The sequence below is a fragment of the Nesoenas mayeri genome (genome assembly GCF_963082525.1).
Source record: "Nesoenas mayeri genome assembly, chromosome: 2".
NCBI lineage: Eukaryota > Metazoa > Chordata > Aves > Columbiformes > Columbidae > Nesoenas > Nesoenas mayeri.
Genome location: NC_137543.1, coordinates 159,085,717 through 159,112,164, shown reverse-complemented (window position 1 = coordinate 159,112,164; position 26,448 = coordinate 159,085,717). Strand labels below are relative to the sequence as shown.

The 26,448-nt window shown below is 40.9% G+C and overlaps 1 protein-coding gene across 1 annotated transcript in view; it reads left to right on the top strand.

The window, feature by feature from the left end:
- Positions 1–1,228: 1,228 nt before the first annotated feature.
- The window catches only part of DLEC1 (DLEC1 cilia and flagella associated protein), a gene marked incomplete at both ends in the record, with an annotated part of 45,807 nt that continues 20,587 nt past the window's right edge, over positions 1,229–26,448 (top strand). The window contains 21 exons of the mRNA XM_080364234.1: positions 1,229–1,234; positions 4,529–4,705; positions 7,069–7,225; positions 7,758–7,868; positions 8,956–9,140; positions 9,390–9,610; positions 9,850–9,931; positions 10,339–10,426; positions 11,206–11,379; positions 12,113–12,249; positions 13,768–13,864; positions 15,033–15,119; positions 16,014–16,176; positions 18,667–18,859; positions 20,174–20,232; positions 20,738–20,912; positions 22,595–22,688; positions 22,885–23,015; positions 23,328–23,486; positions 25,209–25,348; positions 25,566–25,719. Of these exons, the coding sequence (XP_080220360.1) occupies positions 1,229–1,234; positions 4,529–4,705; positions 7,069–7,225; positions 7,758–7,868; positions 8,956–9,140; positions 9,390–9,610; positions 9,850–9,931; positions 10,339–10,426; positions 11,206–11,379; positions 12,113–12,249; positions 13,768–13,864; positions 15,033–15,119; positions 16,014–16,176; positions 18,667–18,859; positions 20,174–20,232; positions 20,738–20,912; positions 22,595–22,688; positions 22,885–23,015; positions 23,328–23,486; positions 25,209–25,348; positions 25,566–25,719 (2,790 nt within the window). The remainder of the gene's footprint in view (positions 1,235–4,528; positions 4,706–7,068; positions 7,226–7,757; positions 7,869–8,955; positions 9,141–9,389; positions 9,611–9,849; positions 9,932–10,338; positions 10,427–11,205; positions 11,380–12,112; positions 12,250–13,767; positions 13,865–15,032; positions 15,120–16,013; positions 16,177–18,666; positions 18,860–20,173; positions 20,233–20,737; positions 20,913–22,594; positions 22,689–22,884; positions 23,016–23,327; positions 23,487–25,208; positions 25,349–25,565; positions 25,720–26,448) is intronic.

The window sequence follows — 26,448 nt, the reverse complement described above, 5'->3', positions numbered from 1 at the left end:
AAGGTTATTTCTCCATTTTCTCTGTCTTCAAATTTTATTTGGGTTTTAAAGTCAAGCTGTGGAGGTTGGTTTCAGTTCACCTTCGAGATACACATGGTAACATGCAAAGGAGACGCACGTTCCAGTGATACCTGTTTGGCTGCATCTGCAGTAATTACAGGATAATATATAGGTTTGAAACTGTAGTGAATAAACACACATTACCTAATACACTGGTAATAAAGCAGGCCAGATTGAAATGGAGGTGTTTTTACCTGCTCAGCTGCCTGATCAGAATAAAGATTTAATATGCTGTTTGTTTTTAAAGGCTTTCCTGAATACATGGAAGTCTTAATAACACCACTGGAGGGCAGCAACGTCAAACTGAATAATTCATCAGGGTATTTTGGGGAGTTGTTTTGTGAAAACCCAAACCCAAAAAGGAGACTTTGATAAAGAAATAGAAATAATTAAAAATAACTTTCTGTTACCCAGGTATAACTATACAAAGCATTTCAATTCCTCCTGCACAAAAGATTGTACTGCAGTATTGTTTCCCTTTCCTGCATATGAAGAATGTTACATGAAACCTGCATCACTTGTCCTGTTTTCAGAAAATGCTGAAAACACCCAAAAATATTTGGAGTCTCAGTGCATTCTGCATCCTGTGGATTTGTGGGGTTTTTTAAAATCAGTCAATAACTCAAGTCAAGTCAATAACTCAAGTCAAGTCAATAACTCAGTAACTCAAGACTATCTCAAGACTATATCTTTTTATATACATACAATTTGAATTCTATTTGAGATATGTATGGATACATATTTCTAAATGGATCCATATTATTAAATTACCATAATGGGGGCGGCATGTTCAGCAGTATTTTTAACTTGGATTTTTATTTTTAAGAGTGTCCTAAATTTCATCATTTCAAAGCAACCTTTCAAATATCAAGTGAATGATCTAGTGAATGGACTGGAGTTGGACCAAGGGTTGGACTTGATGATCTCTGAGGTCTTTTCCAACTCAGTTGATTCTGTGATTCCGTGTGATTCTTAATGGAATCAGTTTAGAGTCCCCCCTCTGCAAGGAAGTCCAACGACATTAGTGAAGGTTTGGAGGCTGCCACAAAGACGAATGTAGGAACTTTTCTACAAGCTGTTTTGATTTAGTGAAAGGACGCTATTATGAGTCAGGTTTGCCTTATCCACAGTGTCATTTGGCACCTGGATGCCTGGACAGACCACTGCCATGACGGTAAGTTGATTTTTGGGGGTTACAATGGGAATAACCTTTTCTGATTATGTTACTATCAGAAAGCATGGGTTTGGAGAACAGTTGATCTTTAAGAGAAAACAAGGATAACAAGGGATGTGTGGGAACCACCTGCAGAGTGTGAACAAAATAAATATAGAAAATAAATATACAAAATCAATATAGAAAAGCAATACGATCCTGACAAGACACAGAGCTTAGTTTCAGGTTCGTTTCCTCCACTGTGGTGCCCCACAGTGCACACGAGAACACAAAGTGGATCCCTGGGGTGTCTCTTCAGATCCACACACACACTCCAAATCAAAATCTCAGCATAAAATCCAACTTTACATGGCACAGAAGGGAAATACAGGGTAAAACGTCTGGTTGAAATCATATATGGCAGTTAGAGAAATCGTCTACATTTGGACAAGCTATACCTATAAGTGTAGGCTAAAGTTTGTGTTTGGTGGTTGGTTTGTTTTTTACCATTTCCTACATGCATGAGTTTCACTTTAGCCTTTGGAAGTATCTTGGAAAGATGATACAAAAGATGATATATATGCAAATTGTTATTAGTTTTTATAGTATTTACGTTGAAATGTGAACAGATATGTGAATTAAATAGCTTTACAGTGTGAATGGTGGCATTTATTCTTCTAAAGTTTATATGAGTAAAGGATGACGGTATGAAAATGGAGATCTAATGAAAAATAAACCAGTGTCATATGGGAAAAAACTATGTATAGATCTGAATGAGCGTTTAAGCCCTCCCTCTAATCTTGAATGTGAGTAGAGGGCAGATGGATCTCACCTTCACTTCCAGATTTCATGGTGAGCTTCTGGATGGCACTTGGAAAAAAATAAATGAGCTTCTAAAAGGAGATAATCTGCTTGGCATGTTACTGAAAGACAATAAAGATGAAAGTACAGAAAGTTTTTTCCACACTCAGTTTTCATGTAAATCTATACGCTATTTTAAACAAAAACATCTGCTTTATTGCCACTACTTTAAGGCTTTCCTAAAGGCTGGGAAAGAATTCTTCAAAAAATGCTGGATTTTATTAACATTCCAGTTAGCAAACAGACATTATAATCAATTGCAATAGCACATGATGAGAAAAGCTGGAATTCTGAGATGGAAATGTGACAAAATATGGATGCTCTAACCTACTTTTAAAGGCAAGGACCCATCTACGTGCCTGCACAGAAACAAAGTTGTGAACCTTTTCTATGGGAAAACACCGGTACTTGGTCCTACCCTTGTCTCTCACTCGCCTTGAACTTCAGAACAGGATATTGCAGATTTGCTGAGCTTTCCCTTTGGCCAAGTTTCACTTTTTTACAGGGAAACTAAAAGCACAGCAATGCCTCAGAGTCTAATTTGATGCCTTATTCCAAGCACAGATTGGAATAAGCCATCATACCACATACCTACAAACGTCACTTTTTCAACCACCCCCGTGGCTCCCGTGGGACCTTTTGCTTATTTGTTTACGGAACAACAAATGTTGGCAAATTATAACTATTTTTGCACTGGTTATTTTCCATGAAGTACCATCAGAGGGCAGTAACTTTGCCCATCTCCACTTCCAGCCCCTGCAAACCCTCTTTATAGGAACCCAAATGGAGCCAAATGACCCTGAGAGCGATGGAGAAGCTGCAGGGTCTGGTTCCTTCACTCAGAGCAAGATGCAAAGGGAGAGAAAACTAAAAGAAAAAGAAAAAAAAAAAAAGAGAGGACAAGCAGAGACAAGCAGAAAATGCTCTGCCAGGATGGTTTCTATGGAAAATACCACACAATTCGGCAGGAGCAAGCGGCTGTTGTTAGCAACCGGCGTACACAGCCAGGGCGCCTTGGCTGGCGGAAAAGGAAGATGGATGGTTTCTCGGGCTGATGATGAATTACCGCATCTCCCAGCGCTCAGCTGAAGCAGCAGGGACGAGTCCTGGCCTGCACGGGGATGAGGGAGACATGGGACGAGGGAGACATGGGACGAGGGAGCCATGGGACAAGGGAGACTTGGGACAAGGGAGACCATTTGTCTCCTCCCCTCAGCTGCCAAACCCATGGAGCCTGGCGGTGGCGGAGAGGCCAAGCCAGGCCTCCCAGAAAGCCCAAATCCCCTCAGAAGTTCCAAGCCAACACTTTATTTCCTTTCTTATTAAGTCTTACAGCTCATTTGTGCTTTAAAATAGAACAAAAAGCGTTTATTTTGACAGCAGTAGGGCAGAAAGCGGGTATGGGGCTCACAGAGACGGGGTGTTGCCCTCGGCCCTCCCGTCACCGGGAGCACGAATAGAAGGGGCGGCCATGGCTGCGGGGCGCTGTGTGAGGGGTGACGGAGCCAAAGGAGGGGAGTGAGGGGGCTGCCCCCGTTATTCCGCCCCGGGGCGGCCTCAGCCGAAGCTCAACCCCCGCTGCCTTCACTCCGCCCCGGCCCGGCCCTGCCCGCACACACGGTCGCTCAGCAACGGCGGCGCGGCCGGAGGCCCCGGAGGCGGCGGGAGCTGAGGGGGCCGAGGGGACCCCAGCGCCGGGCTGGGCATGGCCGGGGGGAGCCCCTGCCCCGGCACGCAGGTACCTGAGTGGGGCTGGGCTGCAGGGGGGCGCGCACACCCCGAAAACAGCCTCATACACACACACACCCCGAAACCAGCCTCATATACACAGCCTCACACATACATAGACCTGGCACACACCCCCCACAACCCAATGCCACCCCTGTAGGAAACAATGACCTTGCCAATATAATAGGGCCAGGCAGGATCTCTCAGCAAAGCGTGTTTTATTAATGATTTCCCCCCCCAAATCCTGGCTGCAAATTCCCTCCCCTGTTCCCCATGGGTTGGTGCTGCAGGTTTACAGATTGCCTGACCCTGCCTCAGTTTACCTGTCTCATTCTTCTAATTCTAACAACCTCCTTCCCATTATCAGCCATCAGACTATGAATCCTTCATGTAAAACAAAGTCTCTTTGAACTAATCCCGGCATGTAAACTGATTACTGGATTTTAAAGTTTAGAAAGTTAAGCTAGGGGGAAGGGTTGACAGAGAGAAAGAAATCCATATTTTAAATAAATCAATAAGGGGAAGGGGGTTGTTAGAATTAGATGAATGAGACAGGTAAACTGAGGCAGGGTTGGGTAGACTGTAAACCCTGCAGTACCAACCCATAGGATCCTTCCCAGGTACTTTTCCCAGCCCTTTTCCCCCACTTTTCCTCCTCATTTCACTAATTCCAGCCATTTGCACATGCCCTCAAATCTCCCCCCAGGTTCTCCAATCCTATCTCAGGCCATCAGCACCAACATCCTCCTTTTCTTTCCTCAGGACATCTCCCACTTGCTGGCCGACACTTTTGGGGACCTGTACACTAGAGATGTCATCGGGGCGGACTTGGAGACAAACTGGATCAAGTCCCGAGGAGGAGACAATGTTTATCACGAGGCTTTCACGGAGGAGCTGCAGAAGGTACAAGTCAAAGTCAAGTCAGAGTTTGGGCTCTGTTCAGGTTTTGTTGCTACTTTGTAATTTCTAGTTCTGCTGTAAAATAAAATTTAAAAAGCAGGGGGAGAACCTGGAACTGACACTTTAATGGACATTTACTTAAGCACAGTTTCCCTTTCATATACCTTTCATATAAATTAATATTGACCACATGCTCCGTCATGATATTGTCAGGTCTAGAAGGCTTTTCAGAATAAAACCAGTATAACCAGTAACCCTTTAAATGCCTCTTCTACTGGTTGACAACTTCTCCCTGTAACTGCTGATGGGTGTATTAGACTTACTATGTTGCAATAAAGTATTCTCATGTGCTGCATTTTGAAACCATATACTGAAACTATTATTTATATATGCTTACCCTAGTGGTGCACTATGACACGTAATCCATTAGCAACACTGTTTGGGAATCCTGGATGAAACCAACATTAGAAATGCAAAATACTTGTATTAATCATTGTTCTGATGGGTATCATCAGTGTATAAAAGTAGAGGCTGTTGCTGGATGACTTGAGCAACAGGTATTTTTTCACTTTTGTGTCATCATATACTCTTCAAAGGTTATCAGATGTGAAAAATCTGAAGTTTTTATTTATTTTGAGTCATTTATGAATATATTGGGGGATGCTGTATGTTGAGAGCAATAAATGGGAGCGCTTCTGCTTGGATAAGGTTCATTTCTATTGATTACTGTCCGTAACATGTATGTCACTTAAGGCTCTTTGTATCATCAGAAAAAGGATAAAAAAGCATCAAACAAGGTGCTTTGAGACCACAGTCCATCAGATCCACTTGAAGCAGTAACTTTGGCGTGGGATGGGGTCATATCCTGGATTCCAGTGGCAGTGAAGGGATCCCGGAATGAGCAGGACAGGAGAAAACATCTCATTTTAGCTGAGATGCACCCTACCCTTTCTATTTAAAAAAATGAAACGGACTTATTAAGTAAAATATTTCATTAACTTGAATGAGCCAAAAGATTAAACCTTGTGACTTAAAAGGTCTACAGAAAGCTCAGGTGGGCTACAGATACTCTTGAGACCAATATCTATCAGTTTCTCTTGGTGTCAGTCTTGTGTCTTTGCTATATTCTCTCTTTAACTCACACTAATACCTCTTTGAGACAGGAATTTTCTTTTGGAGTTGTGCTTGTAAAGCACTTACCACACTGGGCAGAGTGAACCAAAAATATGTCAGGAGAAGTGAAATATCACTACTGGGATATTTTGGAGTTTTAGAAACCTTCCTAGTAACTAGGAGGGAACATTCCTTTTAAATTTAATCCTATGCTTCTAGGCAAAGTACATTGCAGTTGCTACTGTCCCACAGAAGGTAAAAGACAGAAATCTCTCATGCCCTGAGAGGGGTTCACAGAATCACAGAATGTCAGGGATTGGAAGGGACCTCGAAAGATCATCCAGTCCAATCCCCCTGCCAGAGCAGACTTTCCGAGCGACAAAGCTGATGAGACAGCATACAGAAATTGTACAAAGAGCATGCTAATATATGGAAGTACATTATATAAATATGCAAGATATGTTAACACTTTTTTTGGCATTATTTCACACAGAATCACAGAATGTCAGGGATTGGAAGGGACCTCGAAAGTTCATCTAGTCCAGTCCCCCCATGGAGCAGGAACACCCAGATGAGGTTACACAGGAAGGTGTCCAGACGGGTTGGAATGTCTGCAGAGAAGGAGACTCCACAACCCCCCTGGGCAGCCTGGGCCAGGCTCTGGCACCCTCACTGGGAAGAAGTTTCTTCTCAAATTTAAGTGGAACCTTTTGTGTTCCAATTTGAACCCATTACCCCTTGTCCTATCACTGGTTGTCACTGAGAAGAGCCTGGCTCCATCCTCCTGACACTCACTCTTTATATTCTGTAAACATTAATGAGGTCACCCCTCAGTCTCCTCTTGTCCAGCTCCAGAGCCCCAGCTCCCTCAGCCTTTCCTCACACGGGAGATGCTCCACTCCCTTCAGCATCTTTGTTGCCCTGTGCTGGACTCTCTCCAGCAGTTCCCTGTCCTGCTGGAACTGAGGAGCCCAGAACTAGACACAATATTCCAGGTGTGGTCTCACCAGGGCAGAGTAGAGGGACAGGAGAACCTCTCTCAACCTCATCTTTCATGTATTTTTCTTGGGTTGTTCTTCTTACCCAGCGCAAGTTAAATGACAGGAATCATGGTGTTTTACCAGGCCAGTTAATGCTTGTAAAGTAATGATGTTTTTACCGGGCTATCTTTATTTATCTCTCAAAGAAAACATTTGTTTGCAAGGAGATCTTAAATAATTTGTGACTTGTTTCTCTACGTTCACCCATGACAGGTTCTTGCTGAGTACAAGTGCCGACTAACAGAAGCTGACATAGTGGAAGAGAAGATCATTTGGGCCCAGAGCCGAGCAAAAGCTGAAGAAGAAAGGGCCCTAAACATGCTGAAGGCTGATGTGGGGGAAGATTTCCACAAAATTGGATTGCCATCAGGTAAGGATTCTGGAAATACTGGCTCTCACCAGTTTATATTTATGATTCCTGGAGACCAATGCAATATTTGTCAGAATCACTGATAGGACTGACATGACTCAGTGAGCTTTTAGTTTGGCTTTACATCAATAAAGCAACTTTGAAGGGTTTTGTGCAGAGATTAGAGTAACATCTGTTTAACACTGTAAGAAACAAATGAACCAGCTCATTTTCAAGATATTAGATTTCCAATTAATGGCTTACCATGTAACTTTATTACAAGAATATACACCTTGATATATAGCAGCAACAAACAGACATCAAATGACTCTCTGGTGGCTACATAGCTGGGTTTGAACTGAATTTAGAATTGTGGAGATGCATGTCCGAGTCTTGGGATTAAAATACCAGACTGTTTCTCTATCCAAAAATATTACCTGAGACTGCTGAGTTATGAAAACAACATTACCTTGGATTGACCGAGATAGTGCATCTTAAGGGCCTAAGATTTTGCATTTGGTTTTGATTCCATTTGTTTGTTTTACTGTTGCAGTGCCATCCTCTTTTAGGTGGATTGTGGACAATGAGCTGCTCAGAAAACATCATTTAACCTGCCCTGATGATTACATCACTGATAAATCACCTGTTACTAGAGCACCAAGAGGTAACTTTTAAAGCAGAGAATCATTTAGACTTCTTAGAACACACTGTAAGAATTGAAGCATTGGAGGATCTAGCAGATCTGAGTATATTTTTACAGTTTGCTGCCAAAGTAGAACAAACAAGCATTACAGGCATAAAATACCACTAAAGGGACATTGTCAAAATAAAATTGATAAATGAAAAATTCTCTTCCTCTGGAATTAATGGATTCGAATTCAATGGTGGTAGCAGATTTGTTTACAGTTCTTTCCATCTGACGCAAAACCTATAATAATTGTTACTTCTCTGCCTCTGTTCCATTCCATTAGCACAAAACTGCAACTACATCTCGTATACAGACAAGGGAAGTGCCACATTACAGTAAAAACTGTTTTCAGTGAAATAAAATGGTATTCTTTATTTTGGGTTTAAAATTTTCCAGCTCTAAAAATAATACATCAGTTTAATTTGCAAAAGAAAACCAGTAAGAAAAACCTTTTGGGTAATGTCAAGACTTCACTTCTTTTATTCATCTGTGAGCCATGGGGAAAGGTTTATAAAGTATAATTAAAATGAAGTTTTATAAAGTATAATTAAAATGAAGTTTTTCAGTCAAAACAAACAATCGAGTAATCAATTTAGTCACAAATTTCAAGGGTTTTTTTTCCATCCTAATTCCAAATAAAGCCAAAAATTTAACATCTCAGAGTTTCCTCTGAGGTGATGATTTTGTTGTCTAACTGTAGGAACGTGGGACTAGATGGTACATCCTCTTTATGTCAATTTTCTAACTTCCTTAAGTCCAACATGTAGATGCTTTTTCAACTGAAAAGGACATTCTAAGTCCCAATCACTTGTAAGATTAACACAGCCTCTGAGCTTCATATAAATTGCTTTGTGTATGGCTTGTTTAATTAGCATTTCTCAAGCTTTCCTATTAAAGCAATATGCTTCATTCGTGCAAAATAAGCTATAAATGAATTGTAGAGGATTTAAAGTCTATTTTCACCATCAACAAGATTAAAATAAATTAATATACCCAGGCATAGAATAAACGCTTATAATTCATGCTTTTCTCTTATAGAATTATATTTTATTATGAATTGCAGGAAAACCAGAACCTGGCTACCTCAGAGACTCATTTTCTTTTCGACAGCGTCTTTCTTCGGTCTTGCAGGACCACATGCCTGCACACCTACAGAAAGTATTTAGTAGTCTGCCACATATCTCTTTAAGCACATTAACTCTGTCTTCAACTCCAGACCTTGACCACCAGACCAAAAAGACAAATAAGGTACATTTTACGGATTTATTTGGTTTAGTCTGTCAGAACTGTAGGGCGTACTGCTGCTCCTGTAATAAAGGATTAATATCAACATGTTGATTTGGGTCCATTACTTATTTGATCTATTAAGAGAAATACGGTATTTCTACATGAATTTTCAGTGCTGTATAGCTTTAATTAGGCACGTACAGATACCCTTTTTCATCATCCTCGAATTTGTCGTGTTTAATTTTGCGCTATGGCCTTTGTTTTTCAAAGAAAACTAGTGCCTCCCAGAAGCCAGCCTGGAAAAATAAGAAAAGCAAAGCAGAGGAAGAAAGCGAGCGTGCCTACCTTGCCAAACTTGAGAGAAGACAGAATTACTTGAAGAACCCTCGCTTCTTCCCACCAAATGCCCTGCAGGGAGGCAAATCTCTGGTCATTTCTCAAGAAAAGGTGGAACAAACCATAGCCAGAAGAAAAGCAGAAGATAATAAAGGGTATGAAGTATATACGGTTTATTGATTCTAAGCTGGAGCATACAGAGAGTTCCACTATAGAATTGCTGTGGATTCACACATAGATATTTGGTGTTAAATGTCTGCATGGTCTCTTAGGAAACAAAGGATGTCTGTATGCCATTTTGGTTTTGCCAAAGGATACATTTTGCAATTTCTCATTTTATCAGTATTTAAAGAACTAGGCAGTAAGGAAATGTCTCAATATTTTTATCTTTCAGTGATACCTCATTTATTCCTGTGTTTCTTGCCAATCCACCTACTGTTTTGTTTTCTGATTATGAAGTTGGCCAGGTTTATGAGGTAAGAACTTCTTTGCAGAGGGTTAATTCTACCTCTGAGAAGCATTACATCCCGCTATGATCTACACAGTTCACCCAATCTTTTTGGTTTTCCCCAGTTTAACAAAAGTCTGAGTTTCTTCTTTATATTGAATTAATGACCCTTATATTGAATTAATGACCCCTTAGCTTCCTTCTTTCATACCTGCCACTGACACACTCACTGATGAAAACTAAAAGGGATCCTTTTCAGTCTCTGCTTGTTTGTTGTTTTTTTAGTATCTGATTCAGTCTTTATTGAATAAATTGAGATTTTTAGGCCGGTTGTGATGATCAATTAGCTACTCCTAGCAGAGCACTAGGGAATTGTAAATGTTATAATGAGTGATGATAAATACAATGGCATATTCTATTCTCTTTTGAATGAAGATGACGGTAGAGCTGCAAAACATCACTTCAACGTGTCATTCATTAAGACTTATTCCCCCCTCTACTCCAGCATTTGCCATTGGGCCAGGTAAGGATTATTTTTACTGCCTTTAAAAGGTTAACACAGAAGAGGTGTGATTTATCTGCTTGAACAAAGGTTTTGCAGAGACATTCTGTTTGGTTCTGCTACCCATAATGCTCAGTTCTTTAGAAACTGAAAGCTGACTCATGTCTCTAGGACCACTCACATCCAATTCCTAAGCAGATTCAAATGGTCTAATGAGGAATTCAAGAAGAGTAACTAACATTAGAATGTTTGCGGTTAGATTGAAATGTATCCGCGGAATAACCAGATTGAGTCAGATCCAAAATTCCTCTTGGAACAGACGTAGTAGCCACTGAAACCATTAGTGGGGGAAAACAAGGAATAATATACATCAGTTGCAGCAAGGAAGATTAGATGGAAGAGGAAAGAAAAACATCTTTCCTATAGTGGGATAGCCAGGCACTGGGGTAGATTGCCTGAGGAGATTGTGGTATCTCAGTTGCATCATTGGAGGAATATTTAGAAGTTAATTGCCCCCACGTAAATCTCATTATCTTTTGGCAGAGGAAAACTGGGTAATGGCACTAGGGTTCTCCTCACTCTGTTTTCTGTAGTTAGAAGAAGTATATTTCATCCAAAAAGTCTTCTTTGAGTTCAGATTACACTGGCAAACCTTTCCTGGGCATTTGTTTTTATCAGCTTGATTTAGGCAATATGGGAAGGCTTTACAGGCACCTTTCTGGAAGGAGATGTGATCATAAATACATATGCTAACTTTGGGAAGTTTGAATTTTTTAATTCCCTGCATTTTTTTTCCTAAGGAAAATTTCCAGGAAAGGGAGGAAAAATTGCTCCTGGGATGACATGCCAGTATACAGTCCAATTTATTCCTGAATCATTAGGAGATTATGAAGATTGTATAATAGTGGAGACCCAAGTATCAGAACCTCTTGTGATCCCCATCCAAGCTAAACGACCACCTCCAGTGTTAACACGTCAGTAATGTCCAATTCTTAAGTTTCTCTAAAGTTATATGGACGTTTTTGCTTGTTTCTTTGACTGTCTCCCATTTTATGTCACCAAACAAATGTGGACAAACATCTTCTACATTTGGATATCTATTTAGTTTTCACTCATAGCAGATTTATTAGTTCCTAAATGCAATCCTGTCCAATTTTTCCTCGACTATTTATTTTTCCTGCATTAAGCTCATTTTTTTCACTGTGAGCGGGAGCCACTTTTCTAGGTTTGTGTCTTGTCAATTCTCAACCTACTAACTGTAATTACCAATCCTAAATATTAAGGAGTTATGCTTTAGTTATTTGATGCTGTTAATTAATATTCACGGAGCATTACATTAATTATATAGGGATATGACATATCTGCAGGATTCACCTCTCAGATATTGAGCCTCAGCTGTAACAACCAGAATTAATTTTGCTGAAACCGGCTTTGATTTTTTGTAAATTCACCTTTCCTGTAACACGGAGCTTTTTAAAAATAATCATTCAATGAAGTCTTTAAGGAGGAAGCACCATTAAAAAGTAAGATAAATGTAGAAAAATGCACCTCATACTGTTTACCTTTCAAACTGAAAGAATTTAAGGCTTTTTAGGATTGTAGCACTTAGCATATTGATATGCAGTAATGTCTGTAAGGATTTATTTAAGAAGTAGCTGGCTTTTCCAGCTGTCTGCATAGTCTGATTTTCTGTGTTACTCATTGCAGTGCCTCACATTATAGACTGTGGTTCCTGTCTTGTTGGAGGAATAAAATCAGTGATGATTTTGTGCAGAAATGAGGGATTTAGCACTGGGATGTTCTGTATAATGCCAAAGAAGGCCTGGCCACCTCCCAGTTTCAGGGTGAGTGATTAGGAGGGAAATACTGGACATGTATGGTATGGTATGGTATGGTATGGTATGGTATGGTATGGTATGGTATGGTATGATAGGGTAGGGTAGGGTAGGGTAGGGTAGGGTAGGGTAGGGTAGGGTAGGGTAGGGTAGGGTATAGATGCCCTGACACTAATCTATTCATGATATATTAGCACAGAAGTCATGATGCCTTCCTAGGGACATCTATATTGTCCCCCTCCCTCAGAGATTCACATTTATCCTCGAAACTAATCTTCCCAGATCTCCATACAAAATTATTCACAGTGAGAACGATCAGCCATTGGAATAATGTCCCCGGGGAAGTGGTGGATTGCCCAATGTCTAAGTGGTGGATTCCCCAACACTTTTAAGATTCAGCTGGACAGGGTGTGCTTGGCCAGCTTCTCTAGACTGGGCTTTTGCCAGAAAGGTTGGACCAGATGACCCTTGTGGTCCCTTCCAACCTGGTGTTCTATGATTCTGTGGTACCTCCTGCTTGTGCTCCAGGCTGACTGGAAGAAGTTATCTTGATCAGCAGTTAGGTGAACATAGGCATAGATTAGAGAAAGGACAATTGGTTTGAACTTTAATCTTACTCTTAAAGCAAATAGAAATGCAATCAATTCTAGTATTGATTAATCATAGAATTGTAGAATTGCCTGAGTTGGCATGGACCCACAAGGATCATCAAGTCCAACTCCTGTCCCTGCACAGGACAACCCCACAGTTGACACCGTGTCTGAGGGTGTTGTCCAGTCTCTTCTTGAACACTGTCAGGCTTGGGGCCGTGACACCTCCCTGGGAAGCCTGTTCCAGTGTCCAGCACCCTCTGGGTGAAGAACCTTTTCTTGATGTCCAACCTAAACCTCCCCTGGCACATCTTCCTGCCATTCCCTCAGGTTCTGTTGTTCATCACTAAAGAGAAGAGTTTGGCACCTGCCCCTCCTCCTCCCCTTGATGTTATTTCCTCTCCCTTCTCACCAAAGATACCACCTTTCTGCACCTGTAGACACTAACAGTCTACTCCAATACTGCTCTGTCTTTAGCTTTCCATCACAAAACAGGGGCTGGGACAAAGAAGAGAAGATGTGACTACTAGATTGGCATTTTATGTGCTGGAGGAAAGGCTAATGGGATAGCTGATGTGTCAGGTTGTCCCCCCTGAAATGCTTTACAGTTCCAACTCAAAGTGAGTTATAAGTATGGAGACACAGGCAGAGTTTCTGTGCGTAGCTGTTCTTCCATGAGCATGAATTCTGGGGCTACTGACACTAGAATTTGTCTTTGGAAACGCCACCTTCCCTCCTGCTTTCACCAAGTGAATTATAAAACATGGAGCATTTCTTCTAATTGAGCCATATACATCAGCCACATACTTTTCAGATGCATGAAAAAAATAGATCGTAAGAGGTAGAACAGTGATGTTGTAGCATACTGCTTGTTTTAGGTAACCCTGTATGTTAAAAACAACCTGATCAATTTTTTATGTATTTTTAAACACCTTAGGATGTTGCCACTGTTGATTTTGTGATTCAAGATCCTTTTGGAATCCACCCTGCCATTTTTAAGCTAGCTCCAGGGGAGAGTATAACAGTAGAGGTTAGTACCAACTGCTATAGAAAGTCTTTGTACCTTCCCAAATACTTTAGCAAACAAGATCATTCTAGAAGATCTTGGCCGGACCTTGGGAATTTGGGGTTGTGTGAACAAAAGTGCTCAAATCCTTTTGTGCGATTATGCTGGAAGAATTGCAATTGTGAGTCTTATTGGAGGGTCTTTCATTGCAGCTTCCAGGTTTTCCTTAACCCTCTCAGAGACCGCTCAGGTTTTCCACATGCAAAGAATCCTGTAGAGAAAACAGGAATCTGAAAACACCAGAGTCCTTATTTCACTCCAGCTGGGGCATCAAATCCAAGTAACTTTTCCTTTCTGAACTTCCTTGAAAAGGAAGAACATTTTGGAAAAATAAAACAAGAAATCTTTCATTGTAGAGCAGCAGGTACAAATCCACCACTTTTGCTGTGATCTTTCCTGAAAAAGACCCTGCGGTAGGTGTGCATTAATAGCTGCCACCTCTGCTTTCTCTGATGTTGGTCATATTTTATTATAGCATAATGATGAAGAGAGGAAGAGTGCCATCAAGGGCATGGCCAACCTCCAGCCCTTCATTTCTCAAGTACCTCGTGGTTGCTGATAAGAGGAACGGCTCAAGCAGGTGTGAATAATGAGAAACGTTTCTCCTCCTTTCTCTCTTCCCACCTGCATTGCTTCAGCAGGGCCAGGCACACATGGGAGGGAAGGATCAGATTGATTTAGCACGAGTTAGGCTTGCAGGCTGTGATGGACAGCAGGCAGAAGAACATTGCTGGAGCCAAATGTTGCAGAGTTTTAGCCCCCTGAATCCTTTTTGTTGAGGCAGAGCTGAGGGAGCGCACACAGCAGCTGCCTGGCTCACGTCGCTGTAGCTTGACAGGCAGCAGTGACATTGCTCAGTAAGTGACCAATTCTGAGGGTGCAATTCGTACAACTAACCCAGCAGGCTGCCTACACTTCTGGTGACCTTCCAGATGCACACAGGTAAGCTTTGTGACCCAGAAAACACATATTTCTTTCTGGTCTGTATTAAGGGAATGTGACACTCTTCCTTGCAAATGTACGATTTAATTGCTAATAGAGCTGTCCTTTAGTAAACATTTACAAATTGAAGTTTATTACTTCCTGGGGAGAAAGCAGTTACAGACGTTGCTATTTCACTTCTCTCTTTCAGGTAGCGTTTTTCCCTTCTACTCCTGAAGTCTCACAGCAAATATACACCATTGTTTGTGACAATTGCCAGGTTAATGATGTTACAGTCACAGGTTTGTTTCTAACACCTTTCAGAGATCGTGTTTTAGATATTCAAATAATGTGAGTGGTGGCTGATGGCTTAAAACGATAAGATTTTATGTCATTGGGTTAAGATAGTGTGAAATGCTAAGCATTTAATTATTATTACTATTACTACTACTACTGCTACTCCATCCTGTGGCATAAAATACATGGGATTCAGAAAGCACTGAGCTCTTAACCCACTGTAGACAAAACTTCAAATGTAAAATGCCATCAAGGAGCAGAAAACAACAGCTGTAGTCAGGTGAAATTCATTTCTTAGGCTTTTGTTTCAGTAAGATAACATGACAAACTAGGAGTACATTTGGGTGTGAAGCAAATTTGGAGCATATCTTGGATTAGTGTATTCACGAGAGGCAGGTTTTGGATTAGCTAATGAAACCAGGTGAAATTATTGTAAATATTAGTGCTTGTTCTGTAATGTATTTCTGAATGCTCTAACATTAGGCTTCACTTGTCTATGTAATAACTTTATTACAGGTATTTCCTTTGGAAATTCTTTATTAGTGTATTTGCTGCTTAATTTTATTTTTATATACTACTCAAAACATCTGGGAGCCACTTTATGAACCATTGTGAACACACTGCTCACTTCAGTAAAACGATGCTGATGTAAGTGAGCTGAGGTTGTGGCCCTGAAGTCCAAATCAGTTCAATTCACAAAGTTAAGACCTCTATTGGTATATGTTGATGAACAAAGAACATCAGGAATATATCATACAATTAACACTTTGGAGTTCTGAAACTTGAGGAAACACCAGATATAATCAGTAATGCCCATTGCTGGCATTTGCTGCTAATGAGTAATATGAACAACGTTAATAGCCAAACGGTAAACAGTAATATCTACTTACTTCTTCGAGGGGTTGGACAGCTGATAGCTCTGGAGCTTTTGTTCGTCACGGGTGGAGAAAACAAACCTGAACCTGGTGAAGTTACTGACGTAACAGCAAAGCACCTCATACGATTCGAGCCCCAAAACCCACACAGCACCGAGGAGAAGAAAATGGTTATAAGAAACTCCACGTATGTAGCTGGTATTACTAGAGTAATGTTCTGCGATCCTGGTGGGGCTCTCATTTGAGATACTAAACTCTCTGAAGCTGGAGAAATCTTCATGCACTTGATAAAGTCTACGCGGAAGCGTTGCTTCGTTTTGCTCCATTATTTAGTAACGTTCAAGGATACGCTCGTCAGAGCAGGAACATTGTGTATAGATCAAACATTATGGCAACCGTTAGCCATGTTATTTGGTTCATACGCTGCCAAGCTCAATGTATTTGCCTTAGTATAGATAAATCTACAATTCCAAAAGATTTGTGTGGATGGTTGCAGGAAATATTTAACATGGTCTAGATGGTTCCGAGGATGCAATTCTGTCTGTTCTCCCACAGGACAAGACATAAGACATCTTGGACCCCACTGGATTTCCAGTGGTTAAAACAGGATCCCAGTGTAACTGGCTCATATTAAAACTTTCACATGATTCCTACTATTGAATTCTAATAGATTTAAATATAAAAGCAATTTGAGGTCAAGGTGTATGTCCCTATGTACAATTATGTTGTACTGAACACAGAGACATGTTGATTTTGCTCAAAATCAGCTGGGCAATAATAGAAGGACACTAATGTGCATGATTGCAGTAATTAGAGGCTGCAGACCATCAAAGCAGTGAGGAGGTCAGTACTGGCTTTAGATACATTAATGCAAATTGCTTCTTGCTGCAGGGAATTTCCGGAAGTTTGTTCTGTGACCTGGAAACCACACATGCATAGTGCCAGAACAAAGTGCTGTTTGGGTACAGAAAGTGTGATTTAGTGTGTGGGATGCTGAAATTAGCACAGTGACTATGCCAATTTCCACATTTTCTGTGTGTTACAATCATGACAACGGTCCCTGCACGTCCAGTGCCAGCACTTCTATGAAACAAAGCTGCAGAAACTTTTGTCTGCTGAACAAAGTGATACAAGAAATTGTATCAGTTCAGTTTTATGTGATTGATACTGACTTTGAAATTCCAGTGTCCTTCTTCCCCTTAGTAAGGCAAAGTTCTTGAAGTCAGCATCAGCAAGGTTTTAAACCCATTAATCCATTCCAGGGAATATACTTCTGCTGAACCAATCTATTTAAGCAACCTTTTCTGGATTGCAAACAATATTACAGACCCATTGCTATCATCTTAGCTGGAGCCTCTGGGTTTGTTGTGGTTAAAAGCCACAGCTTGCACTTGGATTAAATTCAGAATTTTATGCAGATCATCAGCAGTGATCCAATGCAAACATACTGGTATCAGCAGGAACGGTCCTGTTGACCTCAGATTCTTGAAAGCAAAATTACAGAGGTTCCTAGAAGTTGCATTATACGACAAGTTAAATAAGTGCACTATCAGCACGTTTGCTGATGACACGAAGCTGGGAGGAGCGGCTGACACTGGAAGCTGTGCTGCCATCAGAGACCTGGGCAGGCTGGAGAGTTGGGTGGGAAAAATTTAATGAAGTGTAACAAGGGCAAGTGTAGAGTCTTGAATCTGGGCAGGAACAACCTCAGGTTCCAGTATAAGTTGGGGAATGACCTATTAGAGAGCAGTGTAGGGGAAAGGGACCTGAGGGTCCTGGGGACAGCAGGATGACCATGAGCCAGCACTGGGCCCTTGTGGTCAGGAAGCCAGTGGTACCTGGGGTGGGTTAGAAGGGGGTGGTCAGTAGGTCAGAGAGGTTCTCCTGCCCCTCTGCTCTGCCCTGGGGAGACCACACCTGGAATATTGTGTCCAGTTGTGGCCCCTCAGTTCTAGTAGGACAGGGAACTGCTGGAGAGAGTCCAGCGCAGGGCAACAAAGATGCTGAAGGGAGTGGAGCATCTCCCGTGTGAGGAAAGGCTGAGGGAGCTGGAGCTCTGGAGCTGGACAAGAGGACACTGAGGGGTGACCTTATTAATGTTTACAGATATATAAAGGGTGAGTGTCAGGAGGATGGAGCCAGGCTCTTCTCGGTGACAACCAATGATAGGACAAGAGGTAATGGGCGCAAAGTGGAACACAAGAGGTTCCACTTAAATTTGAGAAGAAACTTCTTCTCAGTGAGGGTGGCAGAGCCTGGCCCAGGCTGCCCAGGGGGGTTGTGGAGTCTCCTTCTGTGCAGACATTCCAACCCGCCTGGACACCTTCCTGTGTAACCTCATCTGGGTGTTCCTGCTCCATGGGGGGATTGCACTGGATGAGCTTTAAAGGTCCCTTCCAATCCCTGACATTCTGTGATTCTGTGTGAAATAAGGCCAAAAAAAAAGTGTTAACATATCTTGCATATTTATATAATGTACTTGCATATATTAGCATGCTCTTTGTACAATTTCTGTATGCTGCTTTGTAGCTCGGAAAGTCTGCTAAGTCTAACCCTTGTAATTTTTAAGGAGAGGAATTCCTTATGTGGAAAAAGTGAAAATTTTCTCCCAATATCTTACTCAAAAATGTCTGGTTTTTTATTTATAGTTTTTTGTTGTTTACTGATCTCTTTGCAGCCCCATAGAACTGCCTTTCTACTGGCAGATAATGAAGCCTAACCTGAAACCATTAATACCAGAAAAAACTGCAGCCTCGATGGAGCTCAAATACGATCAAGACACAGAGTCAGCCTTCTCCCTAAATCCTGAGCAGGGAGTTTTGCTTCCCCACGCTGATCATGAATTTATTCTCACTTACACTCCACAGGAGGTACGGCTTATGATTCCTTCCTATCTACAAACTCCAGCTGTGTATTTTCATGCAAGTCATAAAAGCCTTACTGTGCAGCTTTCTGAATTAAATTTAATTAGACGGGACTACGCTCTGATAAACAGTGCTCAAAATGTTGAGAGTTACTCAAGGAAAACATGTTTTGACTGCAAAATTTGAGACAGTTGCTGATCTCATGTCGGTTTTGGGACTGATTGGACACCATTAATTTTACACTGAAACTGTGGACACATCCTCCAAACTGCAGCTGTGCTGGCTGGTGAAGTTACCAGCTCCTCCACAATCCCCTTCCCATCTGCTCTGGGGATGTGTCCTCTACATTCTGTAGCCTCAATGAGTTTGGGTAGAAAACAGGGATTATTTAAACCATTTCCAGCTGTAACTTTGGGGGGTTTAAATGGATCCTATGAATGTCTGTGGGGTAAATTAAAGGGGCAATAGCAGAGACAGAGGCTGCTGTGCAGCTGTGGGGAAAGAGGGTGCGATGATGTTTGAACGCAGCTGTGCCAGTGACTGTTGTCTTAGTTTCTGCTCCCTCATCCATGTAAATAAAGAGCATGAGCTCACAATATTTAAAGAAACTCAATCCAAAGTAAGCCCAAGAGTGGGAATATCCCATGCTGTGGTGATTGACAGATGTAGGAATGCCTCAAGTAAGTATGGAAGATAAATTAAACACTTGTTTTTCTTTTTTTTTTAATACTTAATGGAAAAATATATTAATGATGTCCTAAGGATTTTAATTTGTTAACAAAAATATATTGAATTAACACATAGATTAATGTCTCTCTATAAACGAATCTCTTGCAAAGACCTTCAGATGTAAGGCCTGCTTCCATCTTTCCTTTTTTCCCCCATTAGAATATAGGAGGCATCCTCTTTTCCCATGATGGAAAAGTGGTGGTTCTTATTCAAAATCAGATTGATGGTCAATTAAGCTAAATACCCTGGAGCAGTTAGAAGAAACTTGAAGTTAATGCAGCAATGCTTATCTCAATTTGGGGAGCATTTGCAGATGCCTGTGTGTAGTATGCAATATACTAGGGAAATAATAACAGACATGTTAAAAATGAGTATTTTTCTTGGAACCATATACCATGAGATCAGAATCTGGCTTAATATCTTGCAATCAAACATGTTTTCTTGTCGTAATTCTAGAGTTTGAATATTGTTTATTAGAGCTTAGCACTCTGATCATTCAACCTTTAGACATAAACTACTTTTTCATCCTTTTTTTTTTAATCCTCAACATAACTGGTTACTTGACATTAAAATCCTTCTTTATGTGTGTAGCTGAAGAATTATCACAGTGTGATTCAGATGGTACTGAGGGACATCCCAGAATCACCTTGGTAAGCAGAGAAACTGTATTTCCCGGTAAGATCTGTCGCCACATTTTAGCTTTGCTGTTACATTAAGTTTCTGGGATTCTTGATCTTTCTGGTGATGACGGACTGACAATTGTAAATTATTTTATCCTCACAACTTAAAGTGGTAAAGAGTGTCCCTGTGAGCTTCCCTCATATGCCTGAGCCAGGACTGCACCTCTTGAAAAAAGATAACGCTGTCATTTTGTCTGCTGATTTCCCAGACTTTCTGCTGAGATTTCCAGCAGCTTTTCCTGTTATTACTGTTTGTCCCAGCAGCCTATGACTTACATACTTGTTCTGGGGCACTTTAAAGAGCCACTGGATTTTTTTCCCAGTTTTTAATTGTCCCCAACCTAGTTGCACACTGGCACTTTTTCATTGAGACACTTCTGATGATTATTGATTTTGATCTGGCAATTAAAAGATACGGTCTGGTTTAAACACCAATTAAAAATGCTTAATAATTCTACCATATTTCCTCCCAAAGTTCAGTAAGAGAGGGGATGCTTCAAAACATCCCAGAATACAAAGCAGAGGATGTAATAGCGCTGGAAATAGAAGTTAAAGGCTCGACAGAACCATTTCAGCTTCTTTTGGAACCATACGCCATCATCATCCCTGGAGAAAACTTTATTGGCGTAAATGTCAGAAGAACATTTAAGGTTTGTTTGCTTTTGACTTTGTTATTGTCTGCTTTTTGTCACTGGGTGCCATAGGTGTTAGTAGAAGATATCAGACAGTCCATGTTCTTTTAATTGTTCTTAAATAAAGGGGCCACATTGCAGATCTGCTCAGCCCCACGCTCCAGGCAGCACACTTTGCTCTTTTTTCATCTCTCCAGTTTGGTACCACAGAGTATTACCCTTGTAAATGTTTTTCTGGGTCACAAACCTGTTGCTTATCACTCCTGTAGAGTAAAAGTTTTCCAGTTGGAAGGAAGAGCCAATAGATTATTTAATTGCTTTGTAACAGAGGCACTTTGTTGAAAGGACTACAGCAAGCACAGAAGAGCTGCAAAAGTCAGATGTGCTGCAGCTTTCTGGCCTTTATTTCCTGCAGGTTCTGATAATTTCTGTTTGTGCTGCTGCAATTGCCCCCTCACTCAGCATCCTCTTCGCTATAGCTGAGGATCCTTTGGGTCTTAGACTCACTTGGGAATAATGGGCTTGTTAGTAAGAGCCAAACAGGAAGACATTTCCAAGTTAATGGTCTTTCCATTTTTTCTTAAAGATACTACTAATCAGCATTTATTTTTATGCTTTCTCTTTCTGGAAGTGCATTTTCAGCTTAAGACAGCCATTACTTTTAGTAATCCAGTACAGCTACACATGTGGTAGTTAAGTCACTTACTGATAATATAATGACACTCCTCACATTTTTCTCCAACTATTTTTTTAAGTCTTAAAAAAATAAGACTTTGGACTGTGCTTAGAGACGATTGTGCTTCAGAGAACACAGTTATTTGCTGTAATTAAGAAATAATGTCCAAACAGATCTGAAGAGCAGGCTAAAGATTTCAAGAGCTTCCATCTCCTTCACAAACAGATCCTTTGGCAAATAAAGACTGCTCTCAAAAGAAGGATTTCCAGTTTATCTTGAAGGCTTGTAACATTTTTGAAAAATGGGGAAAAAAGTTTAAAAGGCTTGAAATATTCTTGAGAAGAATGGCTAATGGATTGCCTTTAAGTTTCAGACAACACCTTCAGGACCGGGAAGGTAGCCGCTGAGTTACTCTGACTAAATATAGTGTTTTCATCATAGATTCCATATCTGAGCTACCTGCTTTCAACTTTCCTCATAGATCTGGTTTGCAGCATCCAGGGGGTGATTTGTCTCATCCCCCAGGCTAAAATAGATCAGAGGAATTGCTCCCAGCATTCTCTAATTTGCTTTATTTTCAGAAAAGAGAATTCCTAGGACATGAAGTCAAGTGATGATGTTACAGACACCTGAAATCTAGTCAGGTGAATCCTACTTCTTCTTGTCCTTGTTTTATATCACAGAGGAGAGGACAAAACATTATAATGAAAATAACAGTAGTTAGTGTGTGGTACAGAGTTAGTACTGGTCGAGTCAGAGTTTCGATGAAGTTCTGTGCCTTTCCACTCTTACCATGCTCAATTTATTTCAAGATTTAAGTGAAGATACAGCATGTTTTAGCTAAATTCAAGGTGTATGAGTAGGTCATAATGTTTAGGGATCATGATGTGGTTGGAGTTTGCAAATTATGTAATGTAAGGCTTGTGAAACCTGTTTTGCAGTGCATCAGTACTCTCAGCAAATTGGCTTGTTGCTATGAAAGCTTCAAGTGCATTAATTGTCTCGTTGATTTTAATTGTTTCAGATGTGGAATAACAGCAAATCATTGATCAAGTACACATGGGAGAAAATAATCACCTGTGACATCTTGGAAGTTGAACCTCATACTGGTGCCATAGGTAAAGTGTCTGTGCCTTGCAAGCATCAGTTAATAACAGAAATATTTAAATTGGTATGAGTGGAAAAAACTGATCCCCAGTCCACTGGAGCCAACAGGACATTTAATTTGGTTCCAGGAGTTACAGGAACCACAACAGGTGGTTTCTTTGCAAAAAAGGGAGACTGTACCCTGATATTTTTCTTTCTTTTTCCTAGAAATGAATAAATGCTGCGAATTCGAACTGGCAATTACTGGATGGAAACCTGGGTGCATCAGCCATAACCTGCAGTGTAAAATTGAACACTGCCCAGAGCCAGTTGTGCTGCATGTTGAGGCTGCGTTTAAGGTACGGAACAGTTCGGTGTTGGGGGATGACTCGTTGTGGGGCCTCATTATTGTCCATATAAATCTTTTTGCCTCTTAAAGGCCTGAAAAATCAAATGCAGTTACAAACAAGAGGTATTTTTTGTTGTCTAATAACTATTGAGCCAATGTCGATATTCCCATGACAGTAAGATTGTTTTTCTGTATTACACGCAATGCATTTGCTTTCTGCTGTTCTCCATGAAAATGAATGTTAATATTAGCTAATGTAGCTTCTTAATTAGGCAGTTTTGGCAGAAGTGTCCATTCTGACATCTGTTTCCTGGCGTCCTAGGGTCCACTTCTTCATATTGATGTTCCATCGCTCCAGTTAGGTTTGATTAAGCGAGGTGAGAGTGTGTTAAGAACCTTTGAGATTCAGAATCTGTGTCAGCTGCCAGCACAATGGAGAATGCAAGAAAACCCGGTTTGTCTGGCTGAAAGGAATGAAGAGGTGAGTCACTGCTATAGCTGGTCATGCTCCCCTTTAGATATTTCTTCCTTATGTTTCGGAGTTGTAATATTCATCCCAGATATCAAAAGTTCTCATTTCTGTGACTTCTTATTGAGAATAAATGCTGCTTTGCTTTTTTTTCCCCTCTATTTCCATTTATTACAAATTCCCTGCCAGCCTGATTCAAAGAGATATGGAGTTTTTCCTCTATGACAGGGATTTCATCTGCTGCTGATCTAAATAAAAGGACAAGACTTTATCAGAACTGAGGTTGTTAAACGCTTGTCCTATGTACCCACATCGGCATCTCAGTCAAACTGAATTGGGCCTTTTGGCTTTAAACGATGGTTTTGAAACACACGGGTGCCTCCCAAAATGACTTCTTACCACAAAGATTACTAAAACTGTTGTTTAGTATTATCAAGGCTGCGATGTGTCAAATGCAGTCCCTTCCAGTCTTTGCAGAGCTCATTCCACCATTTCACACGAAATAACTAAAGCAGCTTGGACGTAATACTGGTGACAAAGGTTTGAGTGACAGCTGCTATCTGCAGACCATCACGTATTCCTGAAACTAAGAAAATAAAATCATTATTTTGATTATCTGTGGCACACAGTGGACTTTGTAGCTGGATTTCTCCTTGGTGTTGTGCATTAAAGTGAGGAAATCTGTGCTCTGGGGTAAATGCTTTTTGTTGCAACAAAAGACCGAATTCTGCCTTTAGGGCTCTTTACATGATTACTCATGAAAGGAATTGAGTTAATTTGTTTCATGGCAAAATTGGTCTAAGTGTTGTCCAGATGTTTTGTTTTTCTGGATACACTGTCAGTTTTGCAAAGGAGAGAGGAGCTTGTTCAGTAGGAACTTTCCATTGAGCATCAGGAGATGGAAGCCTGCGAGAAGTTGCACTGTATCCCCATGAGTTCCTGAGCTTTGTTTTCTATGTATCATGTAGGTGTCTCACCAGCTTTGGGTGCAAGTTGATGGAAAAAGAATAGATTTATGAGTGGTGGTTATGGCAGCCTTGCAAAACAGTTGTGTGTGTGTCTACCCCTTTTCCTCCAGAACAACTAATTAATTACAATTAATTAATGGAACAGAACAAGTAATTATTGGAAACGTTCAAGGCCAGGTTGGATGGGGCTCTGAGCAACCTGATCGGGGTGAAGATGTCCCTGCTTATGGCAGGGGGTCGGACTAGCTGACCTTTAAAAGTCCCTTCCAACTCAAACTATTCTATGATTCTATGATAATCAAAGGTGCCTGATAAGAGGAAACCGTGTCCTCTCAGTCCTCAAGCCCTTACTTCTCACTGTTATTCCTTTGTCCCCTGCCATTCCCAACAATTCCCGGAACTCCAGAGAGATTTTAGACTTAATCTCTTGACTTTGTCATCCCAGAGCATCTTCATATCCCAGTGAAGATCACAGAAAGCTGCTCCATTCCTCCTCCCTTTGTTTTCCTACCCCACACTCGTGCTCTTTCTAATTCCACTTCTCCAGCCCTATTTTCTCAACCTTTCTGTCCAAGAATCTTGATTTGCTGCATCTTGTGTAGCTGCTGCTCAGCCCCTTGACTTTTGGGAGTGTGACTCCAGGGGCTGAGAGAAAGGACATATCTGAGGAAAAAACAGTTACACGCAAGTCCTGATCAGCTCGTGTGGCTTCAGCATTTTACATTTGCTTTTCAGGTGTCAAAGAAATCTCTTTCCTCTCTCCTAGGTATCTCCCTTTACCATTCAACCATCTGCTGGAGAAATACCTCCTTTGGGTATATGCAGCATGTCAGTTCAGTTCACGTCATTGCTGTGCCGGCGTTTCCAGACGATATTAGAGCTAGAGGTAGAAAATGGAGAAGGAAGGTAAGGGGGAAAAGTGGTGTGATTTTCCCTTTAGGTAGTTTTATCTCCTAAAACAAACAGAGGAGGAATTTGGAGTGGGGTTGTGTAACCTATCAATGAACTATCCAATCATTAATATTGCTAAATAAACATAATCATCATTCTTTCCAGCATGCTATTGTATATCTAGCACAATTCATTAACGATAACAATAGACCATCTGTGTGTTTATTTCCAGTCACCTTCCTGTTTTGGTTGAAGTTCAGACCCCCCAAGCATGCCTGATATCCAGTCATCTAGTTTTCACTGAAATTTATACCGGAGTTCCTGCCAAAGCAACCAGCAAACTTTTTAACCAGACACTGCTGCCAGCAAAATACTTATGGGGAAAGGTAAATGTGCTTCTAATGGATGAAGAATACAGCCAGGGGTAGAAACTGTAATTTCTATCAAAATACAAACTGTTCTTAAAAGCTGTTCTGATGTATCTTTTGAGTAGTGGTGGCTGTTTACTGGCATATGAGCAGAACTTGAGACCAACCTTTATGAAAAAATTAACTACTAGTTGATATTAATACACTCTTACTGTCTGTGGGAGAATGGGTGGGCAGAGATGTGAGGGCAAATAGGATTCTGTGATTCTGTGAAGTGACAGGACAAGAGGAAACGGCCTCAAGTTGCACCAGAGGGGAGGTTTAGATTGGATATTAGGAAAAAATTCTTCATGGAATGGGTTGTGAAGCAGTGGTACAGGCTGCCCAGAGAAGTGGTGGAGTCACCATCCCTGGAGGGGTTTAAAAGGCTTGTAGATGAGGTTCTTAGGGACGTGGTTTAGTGCCAGAGTTATGGTTGGACTCAATGATCTTGAGGGTCTCTTCCAACCAAAATGATCCTATGAAATAGGATGTAAGCTACTAAAGTACCATGGCAGTTTAGGGTTTGCATTTAATTCGGTAGATCATAGCAACAGTGTTGCTTTTGAATGGTGTCTAAATTTTGCTTAAATGTTACATTTTGGGTGGGATTCAGCTCATGGATTCTGGCCCTGCTTTTAATATCAGTATGTAAACTACGGTCTGAACTCTCTTTTTAGTCAATGGAAATCCAAGCAGGAAGTCAGT